This window comes from Oncorhynchus kisutch, linkage group LG15, assembly GCF_002021735.2.
Source record: "Oncorhynchus kisutch isolate 150728-3 linkage group LG15, Okis_V2, whole genome shotgun sequence".
NCBI lineage: Eukaryota > Metazoa > Chordata > Actinopteri > Salmoniformes > Salmonidae > Oncorhynchus > Oncorhynchus kisutch.
The window spans coordinates 53453576-53478960 of record NC_034188.2 but is presented as its reverse complement, the minus strand read 5'-3'; the positions used below and the strand labels follow the sequence as shown (position 1 = coordinate 53478960).

The 25385-nt window shown below is 42.3% G+C and overlaps 1 protein-coding gene across 3 annotated transcripts; it reads left to right on the top strand.

Annotated features, from left to right (window-relative positions):
• LOC109905462 (periaxin-like) lies at nucleotides 1-25180 on the top strand. 3 transcript variants are annotated; one of them, XM_031790499.1, is made up of 8 exons: nucleotides 3-132; nucleotides 9558-9613; nucleotides 9733-9840; nucleotides 10924-11046; nucleotides 11475-11631; nucleotides 12104-12297; nucleotides 12411-20463; nucleotides 21208-25180. In XM_031790499.1, exons 4-8 carry the CDS (start codon nucleotides 11017-11019, stop codon nucleotides 24672-24674), a joined length of 11901 nt encoding a protein of 3966 aa, XP_031646359.1. In that variant the 5' UTR covers nucleotides 3-132; nucleotides 9558-9613; nucleotides 9733-9840; nucleotides 10924-11016; the 3' UTR covers nucleotides 24675-25180. The 3 variants fall into 3 exon arrangements, with proteins under 3 accessions (XP_020358429.1, XP_031646359.1, XP_020358428.2); XM_020502839.2 differs by having other exon boundaries at nucleotides 12411-25180; XM_020502840.2 differs by lacking the exons at nucleotides 12411-20463; nucleotides 21208-25180 and having other exon boundaries at nucleotides 1-132; nucleotides 12104-12309.
• Nucleotides 25181-25385: the final 205 nt, after the last annotated feature.

The following is a 25385-nucleotide window of genomic DNA, read 5'->3' as shown; positions in this document are numbered from 1 at the left end:
GCTGGTAACAGGGTGATCAGGAGAGAGTGAGTGAGTGAGAGTTTGACAGAGAGCAGTGTGTGATTTCAGATCTTCTACCAGGTGAATCTCTCACCCAGGGAGGTAGCACACTGTGACAGCGGTATAAACCAGGTAGGATTAGTCTCCATCTCACTACAGTGGAAATGTCTTAGTTCGGACTCATTGTGACTTCTTAGATCTGAAAGTTTGTGGACAGTACATGTGGAAGAGTGGGATTGTTGTGGTGGGTAGGTGCGGTGGTGCATGTATCTCAGGTTAGGAGCGTGGCAGGACTTTTTTAACCTCGGTGTTATGGCTGTTCAACTGTTTGTACATAGTGCAGAATGGAATCATGTCCACTGGTGATAATATACTTCAGTCTTGTTCATGTCATATCTGTTCATCTAGTTATCTGCATCGTTGTTTGAGAATGTTCTTTCACTCCCATTATTTTATTAAAAACATTTGTCTAACTGTGTTGTGTAGCATAGACTGAAGTCTGGAGACACTGCACATTGCTAGGTATTGATAACGTAGCTATTATTTGTTGGATAAGTACACAGGCCGTATAGAAGGACAAACGCCACTGGTATTGTTGATAGCGTAGGGCTATGTTACCATACAATATGCTCAACATGGTCGTTGTGGATTGCTGCTGTCTGCTGCTGTTCCTGCTTGCAAAGATTATTGACGAGGTAGCAGCAGCACGCGATTGTTTCAAACACTCCATCTTCATTTTACACACGGGCAACTTCTGCAACCTGCCGGTCGCAGGATCTGAGTGTTGCACCCCAGCCCAATAGCTTGGTATGCCATGGCAAGTTGGGTAGAATGGTAAACTCGGTATGGAGGGCAAGACCCACCCAGAGTTAAGGCTAGGTTTGAATGACAGTAACAGGCATATAAGTATTACGTAAAAGTATAATCTAAAAGTTATTTTCAAGTTATTTTTCCTCCCTCTGGTTCTCAGGCCACTAGCGACCGTTTGCCTAGGAAAAATGTGAATGTGTTCATTTTAGAGATGTTAATGTGTGCGTTGGGAGTCTTTTTGTGTAGTTAAGGTTTAAAAACCTTAAAAACGTTAAGGTTACGTTTATTTTTTGAATCTTTCTCAGCCAATGAATGTAACAACTTACATGGCTGCTTGTTAGGATGTTCGGTAACAACTCCTATCTGATTTTGAACTGTGTGTGTTCCCATAGCCCTCTCCTCCCTTTGATGGCATGTGTTGAATGTCTGTGTGTGTGATCCCCCTGCCATTCCTCTGAGGACTGAGGGGTCAAACGTGTTAATGGGACACCAGCACCATCCACGGGGGTGGGAGGGGGGGGGGGGGGACAGTCTGCTCTGGAGTTTTCATCACTGCAGGGACCTGTTATGAATGTTGTTGATAAACTATAGATAGATGTTTATGCCACTGCGTAGCAGAGTGTAATGCATGCAGCTCACCCTCCCCAAATCCAGTCTGAAATAGGCAGACTGTATCTTAAAAAGATGAGAGAGGCCTGAAATTTTCATCATAGGTACACTTCAACTATGGCAGACAAAATTAGAAAAAAATGGGTGGTGGTCCGAATACTTATTTTCCACCATAATTTGCAAATAAATTCAAAAAAATCCTACAATGTGATTTTCTGGATTTTTTTTCTCATTTTGTCTGTCATAGTTGAAGTGTACCTATGATGAAAATTACAGGCCTCTCTCATCTTTTTAAGTGGGAGAACTTGCACAATTGGTGGCTGACTAAATACTTTTTTGCCCCACTGTATATCACAAGACTGATTTTTATGTAAATATGAGCGTTTATGAGAGTTTTTATTTACTGGGAAAGTGTAGGATACCAGGGTATAATATCATAGGAATCCTATTCTCTTTGAGCTGTAAGGTAGTGTGACAGAGTTAGTATGAATTCATGTAAATAAGAAAACAAATTATTACAGTTTCCTAGCGACAGGTTTCTTGAGCAGTGGTGCGGGTCGATAGTAGACGAGGAAGTAACAGGGTCAAGAGGCGGTTGGGCGATTTGGAGGAAGCTGGGGAAGCTCAGAAGGAAACACAGTTAGAAACAGGGAAAATGCCATCAAAATACACAGATAAAAACTGAATTTAAAATGAATGTCAGTGCTTTAAATACATTTATTCATCACCCAACAGTGATATATTTGACATTATCATGGGAGAAGGAGGGTTGTTTGTGTCTTGCCCTCCTTGTTGAGTATTTATCTCACAAAATATCTCGGTTTCCAGTTTATAAAGAGGCATTTCCTGTCCGCCTCAGGATGTGATTTTTCCATCTGAGCTTTCAAAGGACAAGAAGACCCTCTCTATCTCTAATCTTCAGTTCCCATAGTCCTCTTCAAAGACATATTCTGGATGAGGAGCCTTTATAAGTGTGACTGGCTAAAACAATCCCATATAATCCCATATTCAGTTCAATCCCATATTCAGTTCAATCTTAGTTTTGTGTATTCAGGTTGTGCATTACATGATTCCACCTTACAATTCTGAGGAGACTACAGACTCTGCAAAGACTCTAGTGTCTGATTCATGTTCAGGGAGCACGTGATGCTTTAGGAATCCAGGTTGGGTACTACCATGCTATGTCTCTCACCTGAGTCATGGGGCTGATTAACTCCATGCTTAGACCAGCTTCGAGTTCTTAGGAAACTATGCAGTATTTTGTTTTTTTATGTATTATTTATTACATTGTTGCCCCAGGAAATCTTAAGTTTTATTTACATACAGCCGGGAAGAGCTATTGGATATAAGAGCAACGGCAATTTCCCAACATTACGACCAGGAATAGAACATTCCCGAAGCGGATCCTCTGTTCGGACCACCACCCAGGACAATGGATCTAATCCCAGTAGCCAACCCAAAATATCGGCACCGCAGAAGGGGTAGACGGATCAGCCTCCTGGTCAGGCTCCGTAGATGTGCACATCACTCACCACTCCCGAGTATACTACTCGCCAACTACTCCAGTTTTCTTGACAACAAGGTAGACGAAATTCGAGCAAGGGTTCCCTTCCAGAGAGACATCAGAGATTGTAACATTCTCTGTTTCACAGAAACATGGCTCTCTCGGGATATGTTGTCGGAATCGATTCAGCCACCCGGCTTCTCCATGCATCGCACCAACAGAGATAAACACCTCTCTGGGAAGAGGATGGGCGGGGGTGTATGATTTATGATTAACGACTCATGGTGTAATCATAACAACATACAGGAACTCAGGTCCTTCTGCTCACCCGACCTACCAAGAGAATTCTCATCAGTTATAGACACAGCTGTGTACATTCCCCCTCAAGCGAACACCAAGACAGCCCTCAAGGAACTTCACTGGACTCTATGTAAACTGTAAACTATATATCCAGAGGCTACATATATTGTAGCTGGGGATTTTAACCAAGCAAATTTCAGAACAAGGCTACCTAAATTCTATTAGCACATTGATTGCACGACACGCAGGGCTAATACTCTCAAACACTGCTACTCTAACTTCCGTGATGCATACAAAGCTCTCTCCCGTCTTCCCTTCGGCAAATCCGACCACGACGCCATCTTGCTCATACCGTATTATAAGCAGAAACTCAAACAGGATGTTCCAGTGACGAGAACCATTCAACCATTGGTCTGACCAATCGGAAGCCACCCTTCAAGATTGTTTTGATCATGCGGACTGGAATATGTTCTGGTCAGCCTCAGTGAACAACATTGACCAATACGCTGACTCGGTGAGTGCGTTTATAAAGAAGTGCATTGGAGATGTGGTACCCAATGTGATGATTAAAACCTACCCTAACCAGAAACTGTGGCTGGATGGCGGCATTCGCGCAAAACTGAAAGTGCGATCCACCGCATTTAACCATGGAAAGAGGTCTGGAATTATGGCTGAATATAAACAGTGTAGTTATTCCCTCCACAAGGCAATCAAACAAGCATAATACTGGTACAGGGACATGGTGGAGTCACAATTCAACGGCTCAGATACGGACTACAAAAACCAAAACAGCCACGTCACGGACACCGACGTCACGCTTCCAGACAAACTAAACTCTTTCTTCGCCAGCTTTGAGGATAATACAGTGCCACCATCGCGGCTCACAAACAAAGACTGCACCCTCCCCCTCTCCTTCTCCGTGGCTGACATGAGTAAAACATTTAAACGTGTTAACTCTCACAAGACTGCTGGCCCAGACAGGATCCCTAGCCGCGTCCTCAGAGCATGCGCAGACCAACTGGCTGGTGTGTTTACGGACATATTCAATCGCTCCCTATCCCAGGCTTTTGTCCCCACATGCTTCAAGATGCTACCATTGTTCCTGTACCCAAGAAGGCAAAGATAACTGAACTAAATGACCACCCCGTAGTCCTCACTTCTGTCTTCATTGAGTGCTTTGAGAGGCTCGTCAAAGATCATATCTCTGCCACCTTACTGGCCACCCTAGACCCATTTCAGTTTGCATACCGCATCAACAGGTCCACACATGACGCAATCACCATCACACTGCACATTGCCCTATCCCATCTTGACAAAAATAATACCTATGTAAGAATGCGGTTCATTGACTACAGCTCAGCATTCAAAACCATAGTACCCTCCAAGCTCCTCGGGGTGGCAGGTAGCCTAGTGTTTAGAGTGTTGGACTAGTAACCGAAAGGTTGCAAGATCGAATCCCCGAACTGACAAGGTAAAAATCTGTTGTTCTGCCCCTGAACAAGGCAGTTAACCAACTGTTCCTGGGCTGTCATTGAAATTAAGAATTTGTTCTTAACTGACTTGCCTAGTTAAATAAAGGTAAAAAAAAGCTGGAGTCTCTGGGTCTCAACTCCGCCCTGTGCAGTTGGGTTGTGGACTTTCTGATGGGACACCCCCAGGTGATGAAGGTAGGAAACAACATCTCCATTTCACTGACCCTCAACACTGGGGCCTCACAAGGGTGTGTGGAGAAGGTGGAAAATGTTAAGTTCCTGGGTGGACCATTTCAGTTTGCCTGTGATGTGTACGCCCAGGAACTTAAAACTTTCCACCTTCTCCACTGCTGTCTCTTCGATATGGATAGGGGAGTGCTCCCTCTGCTGTTTCCTGAAGTCTACGATCATCTCCTTTGTTTTGTTTACGTTGACTGAAAGGTTGTTTTCCTGACACCACACTCCGAGTGCCCTCACCTCCTCCCTGTTGGCTGTCTCGTTGTTGTTGGTGTTCACAGACAGTGTGGTGAAGAAGGCGCAACAGTGCCTCTTCAACCTCAGGAGGCTGAAGAAATTTGGCTTGTCACAAACTTTTACAGATGCACAATCGAGAGCATCCTGTCGGGCTGTATCACCGCCTGGTACGGCAACTGCACCGCCCTCAACCGCAAGGCTCTCCAGAGGGTGGTATGGTCTGCACAACGCATCACTGGGGCAAACTACCTGCCCTCCATGACAACTACAGCACCCAATGTCACAAGAAGCCCAAAAAGATCATCAAGGACAACAACCACCTGAGCCACGGCCTGTTCACACCGCTATCATCCAGAAGGCGAGGTCAGTACAGGTGCGTCAAAGCTGGGACCAAGAGATTGAAAAACAGCTGTCTCAAGGCCATCAGACTGCTAAACAGCCATCACTAACTCAGAGAGGCTGCTGCCTACATTGAGACCCAATCACTGGACACTTTAATAAATTAATCACTAGTCACTTTAAACAATGCCACTTTAAATAATGCCACTTTAATTATGTTTACATATCTTACATTACTCATATCACATGTACAGTATATACTGTATTTTATACCATCTATTGCACCTTGCCTATGCCGCTTGGCCATCGCTCATCCACATACTTGTATGTACATATTCTCATTCACCCCTTTAGGTTTGTGTGTATTAGTTAGTTGTTGGGGAATTGTTAGATTACTTGTTAGATATTACTGCACTGTCAGAACTAGAAGCACAAGCATTTCGCTATACTCGCATTAACATCTGCAACCATGTGTATGTGACCAATAAAATTTGATTTGAGTTATTCACAAGTCACACAGACACTGAAACCTGATTCTGTCCACATGCTGACCTATTAACAGTCCAAGGCAACTGTTAGTGAAGAATCTAATATACCGCAATTAGTTATAGATGTCTCTTGTTTCATAATGTACGGTTTTTAAATAGGATATTGTATCTGAGGGTATATCTGTGTACCTTATGGTATAACAGTAGCACAGTTGGGTCCAAATGATCAGTTTAAAGCAGGAGTGGGCAGTAGTTTTGGCTCTAGGGTCACATTTCAAAATGAAGCGGAGGGCAGCGCAGATTTTTCTCTGGACCGATTTGTTCATCAAAAGCCATTTGCGGGCCAGAAGAAAAGCGCAGTTATTTGAAAACGTATAGTTCCATTATAATTTCTACATACTTTCAGTTTAGTTTTAGACATTCAAAAGTGTCCTGGAGTGTTTTTAAAAAAAAACAATATAATCTGTACGTCTGATACATTTCTGGGAATGCCAGCTATGCTGAGTAGGGCTTTCCCTTCATTGGCCTGTTAAATAGGGAATTGACAACAACCAGCAGCAAAGATTGTGGAGTCTAACGTGGGTCTGTTTTGGACACAGTTGGGGGAATACATTTTGGATTTTTTCACCACAACTCAAGCTGGCATAGGTCCCCTCTAGTAGAAGTAGTTCATCTTCATGGGAAAGCAGAGATCAATAACTGACGAAAACAGATGGGGGAATTTGGTAACACTAAAATCTATATGTAGCAGTTTTAGGAGCTCTCTTCATGATTCATAATGTGCCTCGGCATTGAACTGTTTGAATAAACTGTTTTTCAAATCCAATAGCTTTAGAGTAACTTTATCACTGAGTTGTACACAAATGTACAACTTTTTCCTCTGTAAATCTTGATGCTATTTGGTAGATATATTTGCACGTCAACGTATTACCGAAATAGTATTGATTAACAAAGGGTCCTTGTACACAAAGGGTCCTTTCTCTTCGTCCTGGGTCTCATGACCCTCATTGAATTAGCACCAATCAGGTTAGCTTTCTCCACACAGCAGGTCTGTAGCTGCTAAGTGTGTGTCCTAATACTACATACTATGGCTGTACATATGGGGTAACTTCTGGTAGACTGTGATGGTTACAGTAGATGACTCTCCAACGTTCTCAGTCCAAGGGAAATAGATTTTTTTGCAACTTCAGATGACACTCTTTTAGTTGCCTAGTTGCTAACCCAATTACTGTAACTTTCCAAATGATGGAGAAAAACAAGCACAGTTGATCCTCTGCAGAATTCCATTAGTATTTGGACATGGTGTCTAGATGACTAGCCAAATCAGTGTCTAAAGTGACTGACCTGGAAGCCCCTAGGATTCAACTGCTGCAAAATATATACAGAGCAAACAAGACACACAGGGCTTCGTATCAAAGCTATGTTTACTGTATGTGGGGACATTTAAATATTCATAAGGTGAATATATTAGGCCCATTTCCTAATACATACTATACCCACACTGTGTATTTGTTGGCACGCTGTGAGTGAAACTGCCTGGTCTCCACTGCTGAAAGCATGTCCCTGAGACCTCTCTAGATCTGGTTGTTTGTTCTCTTTGCTTGTTGTTCTTTGCCTTGAACAATATTCTTGTTCAGAAAGACAATTCCAGTATCAAACACTATGATAGAAAAGGGTAGGTCTATGTGTTCCGTTGTGCAGGAACCTGACTTCATAACCACTCCACAGTGTAGCCAAATAGAAACATATTCCAATTATAATTGAATAAGATATTGCTTCATTGGAGATTAGATAGCTCATATCACTATCGTTACTCTGGCATTGTAGTCGCTGTTGCACAATCCGCCAAAAACAAAGCCACACGTCACAAGATCCCATTCTTATCCCGTTTCTAACTAGGGTCCTGGCTGATACCCTGCGGAGACTGGGATCAGGCTGTTTGATGCTGGGAGAATGGTAGTGAACTGTCCTGTCCTTTCCCAAATCCTAGTAGCAAATAGCTGACCACCAAGTCAAGGTCTGTTACTTCATTGTCAAATCTAATAGAGGGAAACCTAATCCCGTGAACCTTTTTTGACAAATTAGGTGCAATGTCTCAATGTATAGGACCAATGGATTTAAAAAGACATTGAGAACATTGAGGACACCAAATCTGACCAGCTGAACATTTCACGAGAACAGACGCACGCAGACAGTACCATGTCCTCCTCCAACGTTAATTCGTAACCTTTTGGTTTACCACAGAACGTCAATCCCAAAATGCGCAACGAAGTAGATGGGTTGCCAGATTGGAGGTTAGGTTGTTTTGCTGTGTTGGACTGTAGTCTGCAGCTCCCTCTAAGCTGAATGGAAGGGATCCAAGCCGTATAGATCAGTCAGTAGTAAGCATGCAGATGTGGGTCAGAGAGAGCTGGCTCTATATAAAGAAAGTGGTCTGACCTATGTGGAGCACTCACTGTGCAGAGCAGGGAGCACTCTCGGTCAGCTGCTTCTTTCACTCATACACATATTATGGTGGGGGAAGGGGGGGGGGCAGGGTGGGCAGGGGGTCTCTAAATAATTCCAATTTAACCATTCGCCTATTTGTTTAAAATGCCATTTGTAGCCTACTGCTACAGTGTTAAATATTCAAGTAAAAGCTTGCACGCATACAGTAGGAGGTCGCATGAAAAAAATAGAGATCTCCCAAAATGTATAATGTATAATTTGAACTCTGCTTTACCTGGATATTATGGATACAAGCTCTTAAGTATTTCATGTTTTTAAATCAGCTCAATAAAGTTTGTTTAATTTAGCTATGTCGAGAAGTTAGAGCCATTTAGTTATTTCTTGATACCGGTATTAACATTGTACAGATCATAATAGATCAGATGCGTAACAGCCTTATTATTGCAATGTCCAGTACTCATGAAGCATACTATCCAAGGCGGGTGTCCCTGCTTTCACAACGTTTAGCCATCCTGGGCAGGAGCACTCTGAATGTCTGTAATTTGTTCTCGTGACCGGCTGAGATACCCGACACTCTGACACCCCCGATAGAGGCATGAGAAATACGCTGATACTGAGTACTGGATCCCCCCACTTGACAAACACACACACATGCATAAACACACATGCCAAGACTGATCAAAAAGCCATCACATGAAACCAAAAGGGTAGGACACGCATGACATTGCTGGGGACCAGCAAAAAAGTCAAGTGCCTCCTGCCTATAAGTAGAGGGCTATTGAGGGGCTAGGGTGGTTGGTGCAGGGATATGCAAAACCATGGAAATAATTCCAAGAGTGCCATAGCAATGCACCGCAGTCTGAGAGGCCGGTCACTAAACCAAATGGTTGGAAATCCATGGGCATGCCGCAATACCTGCGTCAAGCGAAAAAAAAATATAAAATAGAGAAGGTATAATCTTACAGTATATGCATGTGTGTGTCCATGTGCTGTATCCATGACCTTATATCATGCCAATGTGTCAGTGGGGTCAAGTGATATAGTCTTGTTGACCTCTGCCCTCTTGTCAGTGCGTCACACGTCAACATTGACATAATCTCCTCCTGTTTGCAGACTCTGACAGAGAATTGGAAGAAAGTCATGTATCTACCCAGGCCAGAGAACCAGCCGTGAGTAGCCACTATCTGTCTTTCACTTGTTCCAGACACGCTATTTACCATACCTGAGGTGGTGTACTACAGTGCTGTTTACTGACCTGTTGAACTTGGTATCTCCTCTACTGAGCCAGGTAAAAGACAAAAGGCGGTCTCCCCCTTCGGACAGGCCTCCCACCTCCCCCCACGCCAACCCTCACCACAGTGCCTCCCCAGAGGACCAGGAGAGCCCGGAGAGAGTGGTAAGTGGAGACTGTTTGGATATCCTAACACACTCAAGCCCTGGAAGGATGGGATAGGAAAGAAAAAGACCCAAGAAAATGGTCTTCGACACACATACAAAATAGACACTGTGCATTACACACTCAGCATAATGCATACATTGCATGTTACCCCTGTCGTGCACGCTGTACACTTCACATACATAATACATATTGCACATTACCCTCACATTCTGTCCGTGGCTTACTAACCCAGCTCATTTTAAGATAGACATGGGAATGAAGGAGTGCTTAGACCTGTTCAGCTTACATGTAGGGATCCTATAGCGTCTGAGAGGAGGAGCTGATACTCAGAATTAGGTACATGGGAGAGGTCTAAATATAAATAAGGAAAGCAAAACAATATATTGTGTGTTTATGGACATGCACTTACTGGTGTATAATATTTTCACATCACTCGTATATCCTATAAAAAAAATGTTTGAACCATTTCAGACATATCCTCTAGTTCCCCAGCATATTTTTGAGGTGTGCTAACACAACAGGTCAATTGTTGTTGCCACTGTGCCCTGCCACCTGCTGTATGAAGATGTGGTATCTCTGCTGAGCTTGGCTAAATGAATGGTTGTTTATGTTGACAGAAGCAGCCGGGGGAATGGAATGACCTCAGCAGGTTTTGATTGTGTCATTGTACTTCAGTCAGTGAGGTTGGGGTCAGGGCTGCAGCTAACACAGAGCTTATGGAGTATGTCAAAGCCCATGTGATGAGAGAAATAATTTCTCTAGTCTCAAGAGTGTGGCTATAATGAAGGTATTCTGTCAATCCCTAATAGGTCTTTTCTCTCCATATCCCAAAGCGTTCATTGGCTAATTCAGTTAGCGCAAGCACACACATATACACACACACCAAGCTCATTGGGTTTCAATCCCCTATGCTTACAAAGTCATTTACCTGTCAAATACTTGTATCTTACAGTTAACACACAATAACCTATATTGTATGTGGCCCATGCTGGATTTGAACCCATACTACTATCACCCTATTACTATCATGGTCCAATCAACTGAGCCATCAACACAGACACAATGCTTCCTTCTTTTTAGGTTCAGAAAGAGAAACTGCATGCAGAGCTGAAACAGGTGCTGAGTCTGAAGAGAAGTCACCTGAAAGAGTCGTTTCGTTTGGCCCAAGCGGAGATGGATTCTTCAACAGATGCCCAAGCAGTGGTAAAGAGCCAAGAAACCACTAATACTCATGAAACAGGAACATTTACACAGGCCTAGAAAACACTCAGAATCGCATGCCATTCTACTGTTCACATCTGAAGACGAGACCTTCATTGTATTTATTATTATTTATTTTAATTGAACCTTTATTTAACGAGGCAAGTTAAAAACTAATTCTTATTTACAATGACGCCCAACCGGGAGGCAAAAGGCCTCCTGTGGGGACGGGGACTGGCACAAAAAATAAAAAATAAAAAATAAAAATATAGGACAAAACACACATCACGACAAGAGAGATACCACAACACTACATAAAAAGAGACCCGAGACAACAAAGCATGGCAGCAACACATGAAAACAGCATGGTAGCAACACAACATGACAATGGACTTTGTGAGGAAACACTCTCCTCTGGTGTGTCTGTACAGGAGGAGACTGCATCTGAGGAGGTAGAGGTTGTGGTAGAGACAGAGGCTGAGGCTGGAGCCAGTGGCTACAGTGTCACAGGTGGAGGGGAGCGAGGCCTCTTCATTAAGGACGTCCTTAAAGACTCCACTGCAGCAAAGCATCTTAGCCTCCAGCAAGGTAACTGGACGGGGAGATTAGAGTCGCATGAATATAAAGCCATGAGACACAGCTGAGGTAAATTAGTTATGGACTAGTTTAATAGATAGAAATAGAAATGAGAATGTTAAACAGTAAACTATTCAAACATAAATTCATTCCATACTTAGAAATAACTGAAAAAAATGCAATGTTGAAATCATCTTGTTTCTCCCCATCTGTATCCCTTCCCTGTGTAACTTCCATTAAGTGTAGTGTGTAATTTATTGCAAGTAATGTCATTGATCAATCACCTGTTCTGACGTGCAAACGGTACATTATCTTGTGCGTATAAAATGTAAACATCAAAATGCCATGCCCTGTCACACCCTTCCTTTGATTGTCAAAAGCAAACCACAACTATAAGACTTCCATGTTTCCCCCTGTTCTCTTTATCTCATTTGTGCTGTGTGCACATTAACTTTTGTCTGGCTGATGATTGGTTTCCTTGCAGGAGATCAGTTGCTCAGTGCAAGAGTCTACTTTGACAATGTGAAGTATGAGGATGCCCTGAAGATCTTGCAGTGTGCAGAGCCTTATAAAGTCTCCTTTTTCCTGAAGAGGACCATCGCTGGCGCTGATGTCACCATGCACCCTGGCACCACCAGCTTGGAACTGAAAGGACCCAAAACCAAGATGCAGAAAATGGTACGGCTATGATCGTATTTGTAATTGCCAATTTGGCATTGAGATATAGAACTGGTTATTCCAGATTCATCAGGTTCATGTCCACCTAACTCATACTTGCATGTCTGTTGCAGAGTGTCAAGAGCATCAAACCTTTCAAAGCGAAGAAAAAGAGGGGAGGACGTTTTGGATTGAAAAGGCTGAAGGAAAACAAGAAAGGGAGCACTGGAGCAGAGTTGGAGATGGAGGGATCGCCTTCCAAAGTGGAGCTCAACCCCGTCGACGTGGAGTTTGCCTTCCCCAAGTTCAAGCTGAGGAAGGATGGGAAGGCAGAGGGAACTGAGCAGCATGGAGGAGTGGTCGCCACTGGCAGGAAGAAGAGGATGATAAGGTGTCCCAGGATAAACGCAAAGGGTGCTGAGGTGGCTACAGGAGAAGTTGACATGACGCAACCAGAGGGACAGGCTGACGTCTCCCTGCCAGATGTGCCTGGAGCTAAGGTCAAAGTCAAAGGAAAGGGCCACAGGTTCGGAATTCATTTCCCTAAAACAAAAAAGACAACATCGGACACTGCCTTGTCTGAAGGGTCTCTGGAGCTGAAACCTCCAGATGTCAAATTCACACCACCCTCAGTGGAATTCAGTTCGCCATCTGGAAACAAGGAAGTCAACTTACAGAAACCAGAAGTGAAAGTCAAGAAGGGGTCAAAGTTTATGCACCGAGAGGTAGAGCTTTCACTAGGACTCCCCTCAGCCCGACCCTCTGATGAAATTGATGGTGAGATAAAAGCAAAAGGTTTAGCTGAAGGAGTTGAAGGGTCAACAGGCCTGTCTGGCATTAAAATGCCAGCTATTGACATCTCTGCACCCAACATCGATCTGCAGCTGGACACCCGGAGTAGAGTGCCAGACGAGATAGAGGGACCCTTTTTTAAAGGGCCAAATATATCCATGCCAAAAACTGACATCTCCCTACCAAAGATTGGATCATCTGATATGGATATTGAAGGTCCAGAAAAGGGTGGAAAAATGAGCCTACCAGCAGTTGACATTTCACTGCCAAAGATGACATCAGGAGAAGCAAATGTTGATGTGGAAGGACACATTGGAAAGGGAGGCAAGTTCAAAATGCCAACTTTCGATGTTTCTCTTCCAAAATTCAAGTCTTCAGAGGAGGACATGAATATAGAGGGGCCTGAAGTCAAAGGAGAGTTCAACATGCCAAAAGTTGACCTTTTACGCCCGAAAGGTAAAGTGGGAGGTGAGGTGGACATTGAAGGATATTTAGGAAAAGGAGGTACATTTCAGATGCCCACATTTGACAATTCTCTACCAAAAATGAAGTCATCAGACAGAGAAATTAATGTAGAAAGACCTGAAGTGAAGGGTGGCAAAATTCAAATGCCCTATGCTGACATATCTCTCCCTGAAGGAAAAACAGAGGGGAAAATGAACATTGAGGGACATTCTGGAAAAGGAGGCAAGTTCAAAATGCCCTCGTGTGACGTTTCTCTTTCTAAAATGTTGGGCAATGCTAGTTTAGAGGGACCTGAATTGAAAGGGGGAAAGTTAGAAATGCCCACACTTGATATTTCCCTTGCCAGAGGAAAAGCAGAGGGTGAAGTCAATATTGATTCAAATGTAGGAAAAGAAGGAATGCTCAAAACACCCACAATTGACATTCCTCCTCCAAAAATGAGGTCGTCAGGAACAGAAGTCGATGTAAAAGGGCCTGATGTAAAAGGAGGAAAGTTCTACATGCCACAAGTAGACATTTCACTTCCCAAAGGAAAAAGCGAAATTGACATTGAGGGAAAGTCTGAAAAAAGAGGGAAGATTCAAATGTCCTCATTTGATGTCTCACTTCCAAAAATAAAGTCAGCAGAGGGTGACATGAAAATAGAAGGATCTGATGTGAAAGGCATCACATTTCATATGCCCACTATAGATTGTTCACTTCCAACAGGAAAAACAGAAGTTGACATCAGCGTTGAAGGAGAAGCATCTAAAGGCGGAAAGTTTCACATGCCTTCGCTTGATATTTCTCCTCCGACAGTGAAGTTCCCAGAGGGTAAAGCGAAAGTAAAAGGCCCTGAAATCAAAGGGGGAAAGGTCGAGATAACAAATTTCGATGTGTCCCTTCCAAAAGGCAAAACAGCGGGAGAAGTTCATGTTGAAGGCCATGTCAGTAAAGGGGGAAAGTTTAAGATGCCCAAATTTGGCATTTCTTTCCCGAAATTTAAGTCACCAGAGGGTAAGGTTAACACAGAGGGACCTGAAGTCAAAGGAGGGAAGTTTCACATGCCTAAAATTGACATTTCAGTACCAAAAGTAAAAGCGGAAGGTGACATCAAAGTTGAAGGAGATTCTGACATTTCCCTTCCAAAAATGAAGTCACCAGAAGCAGATATCCTTTTAGAAGGACCAGACCTCAAAGGAGGAAAGTTTCAGATGCCAACAATTGACCTTTCCCTTCCAAAAGGAAAGGGAGAAATTGACACTGAAGAACATTCTGGAAAAGGAGGCAAGTTCCAAATGCCAGCATTTGATATATCACTTCCAAAAATGAAGACACCAGATGGTGAAGTCAGCCTAGAAGGCCCTGAAGTCAAAGGGGGGAACATTAATATGCCAACGATGAACATTTCTCTTCCAAAAGGAAAAATGGAAGGAGAAGCTAAGGAACATGCAATCAAAGGGGACAAGTTTCACATGCCCTCGGTTGACATTTCTCTTCCAAAAATGAAGTTGCCTGAAGGTGAAGTCAAAGTAGAAGGCCCCGAAGCCAAAGGGGGAAAGATTGAAATGCCATCGACTGATATTTCACTTCCCAAAGGAAAAATGGAGGGAGAAATTGACATTGAAGAACATTCTGGAAAAGGAGGACGATTTCATATGCCTACATTCAACGTTTCCCTTCCAAAAAGGAAGTCACTAGAAGAATATGTCAGTTTAGAAGGACCGAGTGTCAAAGGAGGGAAGTTTCATAAGCCCACAATGGACTATTCCCTTCCCGAGGGAAAGGGTGAGATTGAAACTGAAGGACATTCTGGAAAAGGAGGCAAGTTCCAAATGACCAAGTTTGATGTATCGCTACCAAAAATGAAGCTCCCAGAGGGGGACATCAAACTAGAGGGACCGGAAGGCAAAGGCAGTAAAATACATATGCCTAACATTGATATTTCTCTTCCTGAAGGGAAAACTGAAAGAGATATTCAGGTTGAGGGGCATGGTGGCAAAGGGGGGAAGTTTCACATGCCCTCAATTGACATTTCCCTTCCAAAAATGAAGTTGCCTGAAGGTGAAGTCAAAGTAGAAGGTCCAAAAGCCAAAGGGGGAAAGATTGAAATGCCAAAGATTGATATTTCACTTCCAAAAGGAAAAACAGAAGGGGAAATAGACATTGATGGACATTCTGAGAAAAAAGGAAAGTTTCACTTGCCCACATTCGACATGTCCTTACCAAAAATGAAGTCAAAAGATGGTGACATTAAATTAGAGGGTCCAGAAGTGAAAGGCAGTAAAATACATATGCCTAATATTGACATTTCTCTTCCAAAGGTGAAGGCAGAAAGTGATATTGAGGTTGAGGGGCATGGTGGTAAAGGGAGAACGTTTCACATGCCCTCACTTGACATTTCTCTTCCAAAAATGAAGTTACCTGGGGGTGAAGTCAAAGTAGAAGGCCCCGAAGCCAAAGGTGGAAAGTTTGAAATTCCAACAATTGATATTTCACTTCCAAAAGGAAAAGCAGAGGGAGAAACTGACATAGAAGGACATTCTGGAAAAGGAGGAAAGTTTCATACGCCCAAGTTTGATGTATCGCTACCAAAAATGAAGCTCCCAGAGGGGGACATCAAACTAGAAGGACCGGAAGGCAAAGGCAGTAAAATACATATGCCTAACATTGATATTTCTCTTCCTGAAGGGAAAACTGAAAGAGATATTGAGGTTGAGGGGCATGGTGGCAAAGGGGGGAAGTTTCACATGCCCTCAATTGACATTTCCCTTCCAAAAATGAAGTTGCCTGAGGGTGAAGTCAAAGTAGAAAGTCCAAAAGCCAAAGGGGGAAAGATTGAAATGCCATCGACTGATATTTTACCACCCAAAGGAAAAATGGAGGGGGAAATTGACATTGAAGGACATTCTGGTAAAGGAGGACGATTTCATATGCCAACATTCAACGTTTCCCTTCCAAAAATAAAGTCACCAGAACCAGATGTCAGTTTCGAAAGACCAGACCTCAAAGGAGAAAAGTTTCATATGCCAAAAATGGACTTTTCCCTTCCCAAGGGAAAGGGTGAGATTGACACTGAAGGACATTCTGGAATAGGAGGCAAGTTCCAAATGCCAGCATTGGATATATCACTTCCAAAAATGAAGACACCAGAAGCGGAAGTCAGCCTAGAAGGCCCTGAGGTGAAAGGTGGAAAGTTTGAAATGCCAAAGATTGATATTTCACTTCCCAAAGGAAAAACAGAAGGGGAAATAGACATTGATGGACATTCTGAGAAAAAAGGAAAGTTTCACTTGCCCACATTCGACATGTCCTTACCAAAAATGAAGTCAAAAGATGGTGACATTAAATTAGAGGGTCCAGAAGTGAAAGGCAGTAAAATACATATGCCTAATATTGACATTTCTCTTCCAAAGGTGAAGGCAGAAAGTGATATTGAGGTTGAGGGGCATGGTGGTAAAGGGAGAACGTTTCACATGCCCTCACTTGACATTTCTCTTCCAAAAATGAAGTTACCTGGGGGTGAAGTCAAAGTAGAAGGCCCTGAAGCCAAAGGTGGAAAGTTTGAAATTCCAACAATTGATATTTCACTTCCAAAAGGAAAAGCAGAGGGAGAAACTGACATAGAAGGACATTCTGGAAAAGGAGGAAAGTTTCATACGCCCAAGTTTGATGTATCGCTACCAAAAATGAAGCTCCCAGAGGGGGACATCAAACTAGAAGGACCGGAAGGCAAAGGCAGTAAAATACATATGCCTAACATTGATATTTCTCTTCCTGAAGGGAAAACTGAAAGAGATATTCAGGTTGAGGGGCATGGTGGCAAAGGGGGGAAGTTTCACATGCCCTCAATTGACATTTCCCTTCCAAAAATGAAGTTGCCTGAAGGTGAAGTCAAAGTAGAAGGTCCAAAAGCCAGAGGGGGAAAGATTGAAATGCCAAAGATTGATATTTCACTTCCAAAAGGAAAAACAGAAGGGGAAATAGACATTGATGGACATTCTGAGAAAAAAGGAAAGTTTCACATGCCCAAGTTTGATGTGTCACTACCAAAGATGAAGCACCCAGAGGGGGATGTCAAAGAAGGCCTTGAAGTCAAAGGTGGGAAGTTTGAAATGCCCAAAATTGAAGCAGAGCGTAGGAGTGGAGTCAAGTTACCAACTGTTAAACTGCCAACGGTAGACATATCTGCACCGAAGGTTGACTTAGACTTTGGGCTGTCAAAAGCTAAAGGAGATGATAGGGAAGAGATGGAGCTACTAAAAGCAGAGGGTGGTAGGCCATCCTCTGGGTCAAGTTTTGACATGCCAGATGTCTCTCTCAAAATGCCAAGATTTTCTCTCCCTAAATTTGGTAGAAAGTCTAGTGGAAATGTAAACCTAGAAGGCTATGGCACAGAGGACAATATTGATATTAGCCCCCCACGAGTGGATGGTGAGGGCAGACCAGCATCAGTGGAAATAGGCGGAGATGGAAAAATAAAAGGTAAACTAAGGAAGCCCAAAATGAAAATGCCAACTTTTGGAATATCTAAGAAAGATGTATCAATAGCCAGCCCTGATGTGGAAATCAAGACAGAAAAGGGGAAAGTTGACATTCCAACGCCAGGGATCAGTGTAGAAAATCCAGCAGACAAAACAAATAGAAAATATAGACTAAAATTCCCAAAGTTTAAGAAGTCATCTCCTAAAGGTAAACTACCAGAGGGAGAGATAGATGCCTCATTGGATAGTGGAATGGAAGGGAAAGCTGGCTTTCATGCACCTGATGTTACAATCAAAATGCCCAAGTTCTCCATGCCAGGGTTTGGCTCAAAGGAGACAGACTTTGACAGGAGTGGGCCCAGTGCTGAACTAGAAGCTAAAGGAAAGGTCAAAATGCCATCAGTGGAGATATCCTTGCCAGCTGCCAAGACATCTGAGCAAGAAATGTTAATCCCAGATGTATCTGAGGCTGACATCAGTGGTTATGAAGGAAACCTGAAAATCCCTAAAATGCCAACTATTGATGTATCAGCCCCCCATATTGATCTAGATGTAACTCTGCCTAAAGTCAAGCATGAAACAAACATTGACGGGGAGGGAGGCAAATTTAAAATGGCAAACATCAAAATGCCTGATATAGATGTATCACGTCCTATAGGAAAAACTGGTGACATTGATGCATCCAAAGTGAAACTTGAGGGAGGGGGTGGAAAATTCAAGATGCCTGGCATTAAAATGCCAAAGGTAGACATATCACTTCCAAAAGTAAAACATGGAGAAATTGATGTATCCACGGTTGAAATTGAAGGAGAATGTGGAAAATTCAAGAAGCCACATATGGAAATGCCAAATTTTGATATATCACTTCCCAAAGGAAAAAATGGAGGGATTGAAGGGCCAAAGATGGAAAATGAAGGAGGGGGCGGAAATTTCAAAATGCCACATGTGAAAATGCCAAAGGTAGACTTCTCACTTCCGAAGGGAAACCATGGAGACATCAGTGCACCAGAAATGGAAGGAGAAGGTGGAAAATTCAAGATGCCATATATGAAAATGCCAAATATTGATATATCACTTCCGAAAGGAAAAATTGGAGACATTGAAGGACCACAAATGAAAATTGAAGGAGGGGATGGGAAATGTAAGATACCACATATGCAAATGCCAAATGTAGACATATCACTTCCAAAAGGAAAAAGTGGAGATGTTAATGCACCTGTATTGGACATTGAAGGAGAAGGTGGAAAATTCAAGATGCCACATATGAAAATGCCAAATATTGCTATATCACTTCCCAAAGGAAGAAGTGGAGGGATTGAAGGACCAGACATGGAAATTCCGGGAGGGGGGGGGAAATTGAAGATGCCACATATGAAAATACCAAAGGTAGACTTATCAATTCCGAAGGAAAAGTCTGGAGACATCAGTGCACCAGAAATTGAAATGGAAGGAGAAGGAGGAACATTCAAGATGAAAATGCCAAATATTGATATATCACTTCCAAAAGGAAAAACTGGAGACTTTGAAGGACCAGAAATGGAAATTCATGGAGAGGGAAGAAAATTCAAGATGCCACAAATTCAAATGCCAAAGGTAGACTTATCACTTCTGAAGGGAAAGTCTGGAGACATCAGTGCACCAGAAATGGAAATGGAAGGACGAAAATTCAAGATGCCACATATGAAAATGCCAAATGTTGATATATCACTTCCCAAAGGAAAAAGTATAGAAATTGAAGGACCAGGGATGGAAATTGAAGGAGGGGGTGGAAGATTTAAGATGCCACATATGAAAATGCCAAACATTGATATATCACTTCCCAAAGGAAAAGGTGGAGAAATTGAAGGACCAGAGATGGACATTGAAGGAGAGGGTGGGAAATTCAAGATGCCACATATGACAACACCAAATATTGGTATATCACTTCCAAAAGGAAAAACTGGAGACATTGAAGGATCAGAAATGGAAATTCATGGAGAGGGAGGAAAATTCACGATGCCACATATGAAAATGCCAAATATTGGTATATCACTTCCAAAAGGAAAAACGGGTGTTGTTCATGAACCTAATTTGGAAATTGAGGGAAATGGAGGAAAATTCAAGATGCCACATATGAAAATGCCAAAGGTAGACTTATCACTTACGAAGGGAAAGTCTGGAGACATCAGTGCACCAGAAATGGAAATGGAAGGACGAAAATTCAAGATGCCACATATGAAAATGCCAAATGTTGATATATCACTTCCCAAAGGAAAAAGTGTAGAAATTGAAGGACCAGGGATGGAAATTGAAGGAGGGGGTGGAAGATTTAAGATGCCACATATGAAAATGCCAAACATTGATATATCACTTCCCAAAGGAAAAGGTGGAGAAATTGAAGGACCAGAGATGGACATTGAAGGAGAGGGTGGGAAATTCAAGATGCCACATATGACAACACCAAATATTGGTATATCACTTCCAAAAGGAAAAACGGGTGTTGTTCATGAACCTAATTTGGAAATTGAGGGAGATGGAGGAAAATTCAAGATGCCACATATGAAAATGCTAAAGGTAGACTTATCACTTACAAAGGGAAAGTCTGGAGAAATCAGTGCACCAGAAATGGAAATGGAAGGAGGTGGAAAATTTAAGATGCCACATATGAAAATGCCAAATGTTGATATATCACTTCCAAAAGGAAAAAGTGTAGAAATTGAAGGACCAGGGATGGAAATTGAAGGAGGGGGTGGAAGATTTAAGATGCCACATATGAAAATGCCAAATGTTGATATATCACTTCCAAAAGGAAAATCTGGGGAAATTAGTGCACCAGAAATGGAAATGGAAGGAGGAGGAAAATTCAAGATACCATATATGAAAATACCAAAAATTGATATATCACTTCCCAAAGGAAAAGGTGGAGAAATTGAAGGACCAGAAATGGAAATTCGTGGAGAGGGAGGAAAATTCAAGATGCCACATATGACAACACCAAATATTGGTATATCACTTCCAAAAGGAAAAACTGGAGACTTTGAAGGACCAGAAATGGAAATTCATGGAGAGAGAGGAAAATTCAAGATGCCACAAATTCAAATGCCAAAGGTAGACTTATCACTTCTGAAGGGAAAGTCTGGAGACATCAGTGCACCAGAAATGGAAATGGAAGGACGAAAATTCAAGATGCCACATATGAAAATGCCAAACATTGATAAATCACTTCCTAAAGGAAAAACTGGAGACATTGAAGGATCAGAAATGGAAATTCATGGAGAGGGAGGAAAATTCACAATGCCACATATTAAAATGCCAAATATTGGTATATCACTTCCAAAAGGAAAAACTGGTGTTGTTCATGAACCTAATTTGGAAATTGAGGGAGATGGAGGAAAATTCAAGATGCCACATATGAAAATGCCAAACATTGATATATCACTTCCTAAAGGACAAGGTGGAGAAATTGAAGGACCAGAGATGGACATTGAAGGAGAGGATGGGAAATTCAAGATGCCACATATGACAACACCAAATATTGGTATATCACTTCCAAAAGGAAAAACTGGAGACATTGAAGGATCAGAAATGGAAATTCATGGAGAGGGAGGAAAATTCACGATGCCACATATGAAAATGCCAAATATTGGTATATCACTTCCAAAAGGAAAAACGGGTGTTGTTCATGAACCTAATTTGGAAATTGAGGGAAATGGAGGAAAATTCAAGATGCCACATATGAAAATGCCAAAGGTAGACTTATCACTTACGAAGGGAAAGTCTGGAGACATCAGTGCACCAGAAATGGAAATGGAAGGACGAAAATTCAAGATGCCACATATGAAAATGCCAAATGTTGATATATCACTTCCCAAAGGAAAAAGTGTAGAAATTGAAGGACCAGGGATGGAAATTGAAGGAGGGGGTGGAAGATTTAAGATGCCACATATGAAAATGCCAAACATTGATATATCACTTCCCAAAGGAAAAGGTGGAGAAATTGAAGGACCAGAGATGGACATTGAAGGAGAGGGTGGGAAATTCAAGATGCCACATATGACAACACCAAATATAGGTATATCACTTCCAAAAGGAAAAACTGGAGACATTGAAGGATCAGAAATGGAAATTCATGGAGAGGGAGGAAAATTCACAATGCCACATATGAAAATGCCAAAGGTAGACTTATCACTTACGAAGGGAAAGTCTGGAGAAATCAGTACACCAGAAATGGAAATGGAAGGAGGTGGAAAATTCAAGATACCATATATGAAAATGCCAAACATTGATGTATCACTTCCCAAAGGAAAAACTGGAGAGATTAAAGCACCAGAGATGGAAATTCAGGCAGAGGGAGGAAAATTCAAAATGCCAAAGGTAGATATATCCCTTCCGAAAGGAACGTTTGGAGAAATTAGAGCACCAGAAATGGAAGTCGAAGGAGGAAAATTCGAGATGCCACATGTGAAAATGCCAAAGGTAGACATATCACTTCCAAAAGGAAAAAGTGTAGATGTTAATGCACCTGAATTGGAAATTGAAGGTGAGGGTGGAAGATATAAGATGCCAGAAATCAAACTGCCAAATATTGGTATTACATTGCCAAAGGGAAAATCTGCTGACATTGATGCTGAAATCAAACAGCCCAACGCTGAGGCAGCAGCAAAGATTCAAATGCCTTCGATTGGCTTACCAAAGTTTACAACTCCCGACCTTGATTTGGACATGAATGTTGGAAACCCCAACCATGGAGCCGAGGTTCATGAGAAGAGTTCAGACAAAACTGGTTCCCATTCAAAGGGAGACCATAAGATGAAAATCAAAATGCCAACAATAGACATAGAGTGCCCAAAAGGAGATCTGGAGCTGGATATAGGCTTCCACAAAGTTGCGGGAAAGAAAGACAGAAAAATAATAGAGTTGCCTGACTTAGACCATAAAACTTCTGGTACCAAAGTTAAGGGGCCAAAAGTCAAAGGCACCAAATTCAAAATTGGAATGGAAAAAATGAAGAACACTGGAGATCAAGCATTAGATGCAGCCACAAAGAAGACTGAGAAAGAGAATGAAGGGGTCAGTGGTAGATTTATGATTAAGAGGACAAAGCTTGGCAAAGGTGCAGATGCGGAGGCAGATGCGGAGGCGGATGTGGAGGCAGATGCGGAGGCAGGTGGTTCTGTGTTGCCAAACATCTTCCTCCCAGATGTGGGCTTCTCAGTATCCAAAGGAGCCAGCCAAGAGGGCGAACCTCATGGTCCAGAGATTAGTGCCAAATTGCCAAAATTTAAACTCCCTCATGTGGAGATCTCAGGTCCTTCAGTAGCAGGCCAAGGAGGAGCACAGATCAACAGCGGACAACAAGAAGACAAAGGTGGTATCAAGTTTCAAATACCTGTGGGGCTGAAGAGTAAACAAGGCCCTGCCGAGTCCACTGGCACAGATGCCAGCACCGAGAATGGATTCACATTACCTCATCTTGGAATCAAATCCCCCAAAATACCAGATACAGACTTTGATATTGGAGCATCTCAAACTGGGGACCATGGGGCAGATACAAGTACGAGACAAAAAATGAAAATACCCAAGTTCGGGGTGGCTTTACCTGCTATTTCTTCACTTGGAGCCAGAGTACATTTGAAGGACCCAGAGGTTGAGTATGAAGGCCCTAAAATGCCCAAAGTTAAAAAGGCTGTATTTGTTTTGGTGAATCCCCAAACAGACCACTCCACTATGTCCACTATGTCCACCAGTGTCGAGTCTGGAGAGGCAAACATCAAAATGCCAAAGATCAAAATGAAGCCATCGTTTGGAAAGTCAGGATCCAAGGAAAACAGTGCTGCTTTGAGCATTGACGGAGATGTGGATGGAGATGACAAGTCAAAGGGAGCAATGCTAAAAATGCCCAAAGTCACCTTCTCTCCGGGCAAAACAAGTTCATTTGATGTAACCCTAAAAGGTGAGGGGTCTAGTTCCAGCCTCAATGGTGAGAAAGATCCAACATTCCAGAATGAATCCAAGGAGGATAAAGTTAAGTTAGGGAAGCTCAAGCTTCCAAAGATAGAGTTCTCCTCGCCATATTCAATAATAGGCAGTGGAGAAGAGGACCTTGAAATGAGTGCTAAGCTTGTCAATGAGTCCTCAGGAACTGACGGAGAAACCAAGGGGACGAAAGTGAATTTAGGCAAAATGTCCTTCCCGGGATTTAAGAAGAAGACAGCAAAAGGAGAGGAGGAAACTCAAGACAATGTGGTGTCCTCATCGGCCAGGACAGAAATGCTAGATCGGGATAGTTCAGAATCCCAAACGCCCATGGTCTCCATTGGTTTTGTACCAGGGAAGTCTAGGGGGCAGGCAATGGCTGAGAGCAGCAAAAAGGAGATGGAAGAAGGAGAGCAGTCAACCTGGTTCAAGGCCCCCAAATTCAACCTGAAACCCCACTCGACAGGAATCCTCCACATTACACCAGAAGGTTCTCCCCAGGGTAGCAGATCCTCGCTCCAGTGCCAGGGTTTAGATGAAACTGCTGGTACCTTCCGGCTCCAGATGCCAAGCATGCAGTTCTCCACCCACGAGGTGTCTGAGGAGAATGTTACTACAACAAAGAAGGGAACAGTAACCGTGGTGACAAAGACAACAAAACATACGGTAACAGAGTCCAGAACTGGTCAAACCCACACATCGCTATCCCATTGTAATGACTAAAGTCCGAAGAGATGTGAGAGTAATATATTTTTCCTCTGCCCTGTTGTGACGACTGTTTTTGTGATTGTTCCGCCACGTTTTTTTCCCCTTCTATTTTAGTCTTTATCATATTTGATGGTTTTACTGGTTTAAATCTGAATTTCAATTAATTATGTATTGTTGTTCATATATTTTTGGGGGGCAAAAATACCACACATTTTAATTTCCAAAAGGAAATGTCTTTTTTCAATTGCCTTCCCACTTGATTTACCGACATTTACCTGGGCATGATTGTAGAATTAGACTGACAAAGAACACAAACCAATTTATCAAAAGCAATTTGTATGTAAATACAAAAACATGTCATTATTTTCATATTACCGATGATACGAATAGTAACAAGGACATTAGTGATTTGTGTTCATGTATCTGAGGCTTGAGGATGGTGTGAGATTTGTGGTTTAATTATTTACTTTCTTAAGATTGTTTTTTCTTTCTGATATATTAAGATTTTTGTAATTATACCATACTTTGAAATGTAATATTAAAGGCTTCTCCCGTGCAATACATTTCAACACTCTCTATGAGAATCAAGATAAAATAATAGGAAACTATCATCTGATATTAAGGTTACTGGTTTAAAGAAACAGAACATGTACTTTCTTTAATTGAAATATTTCAAAATGAATGCAAAACCTCTCAGACAAAACAATGTCTCAATGTCTCCATTGA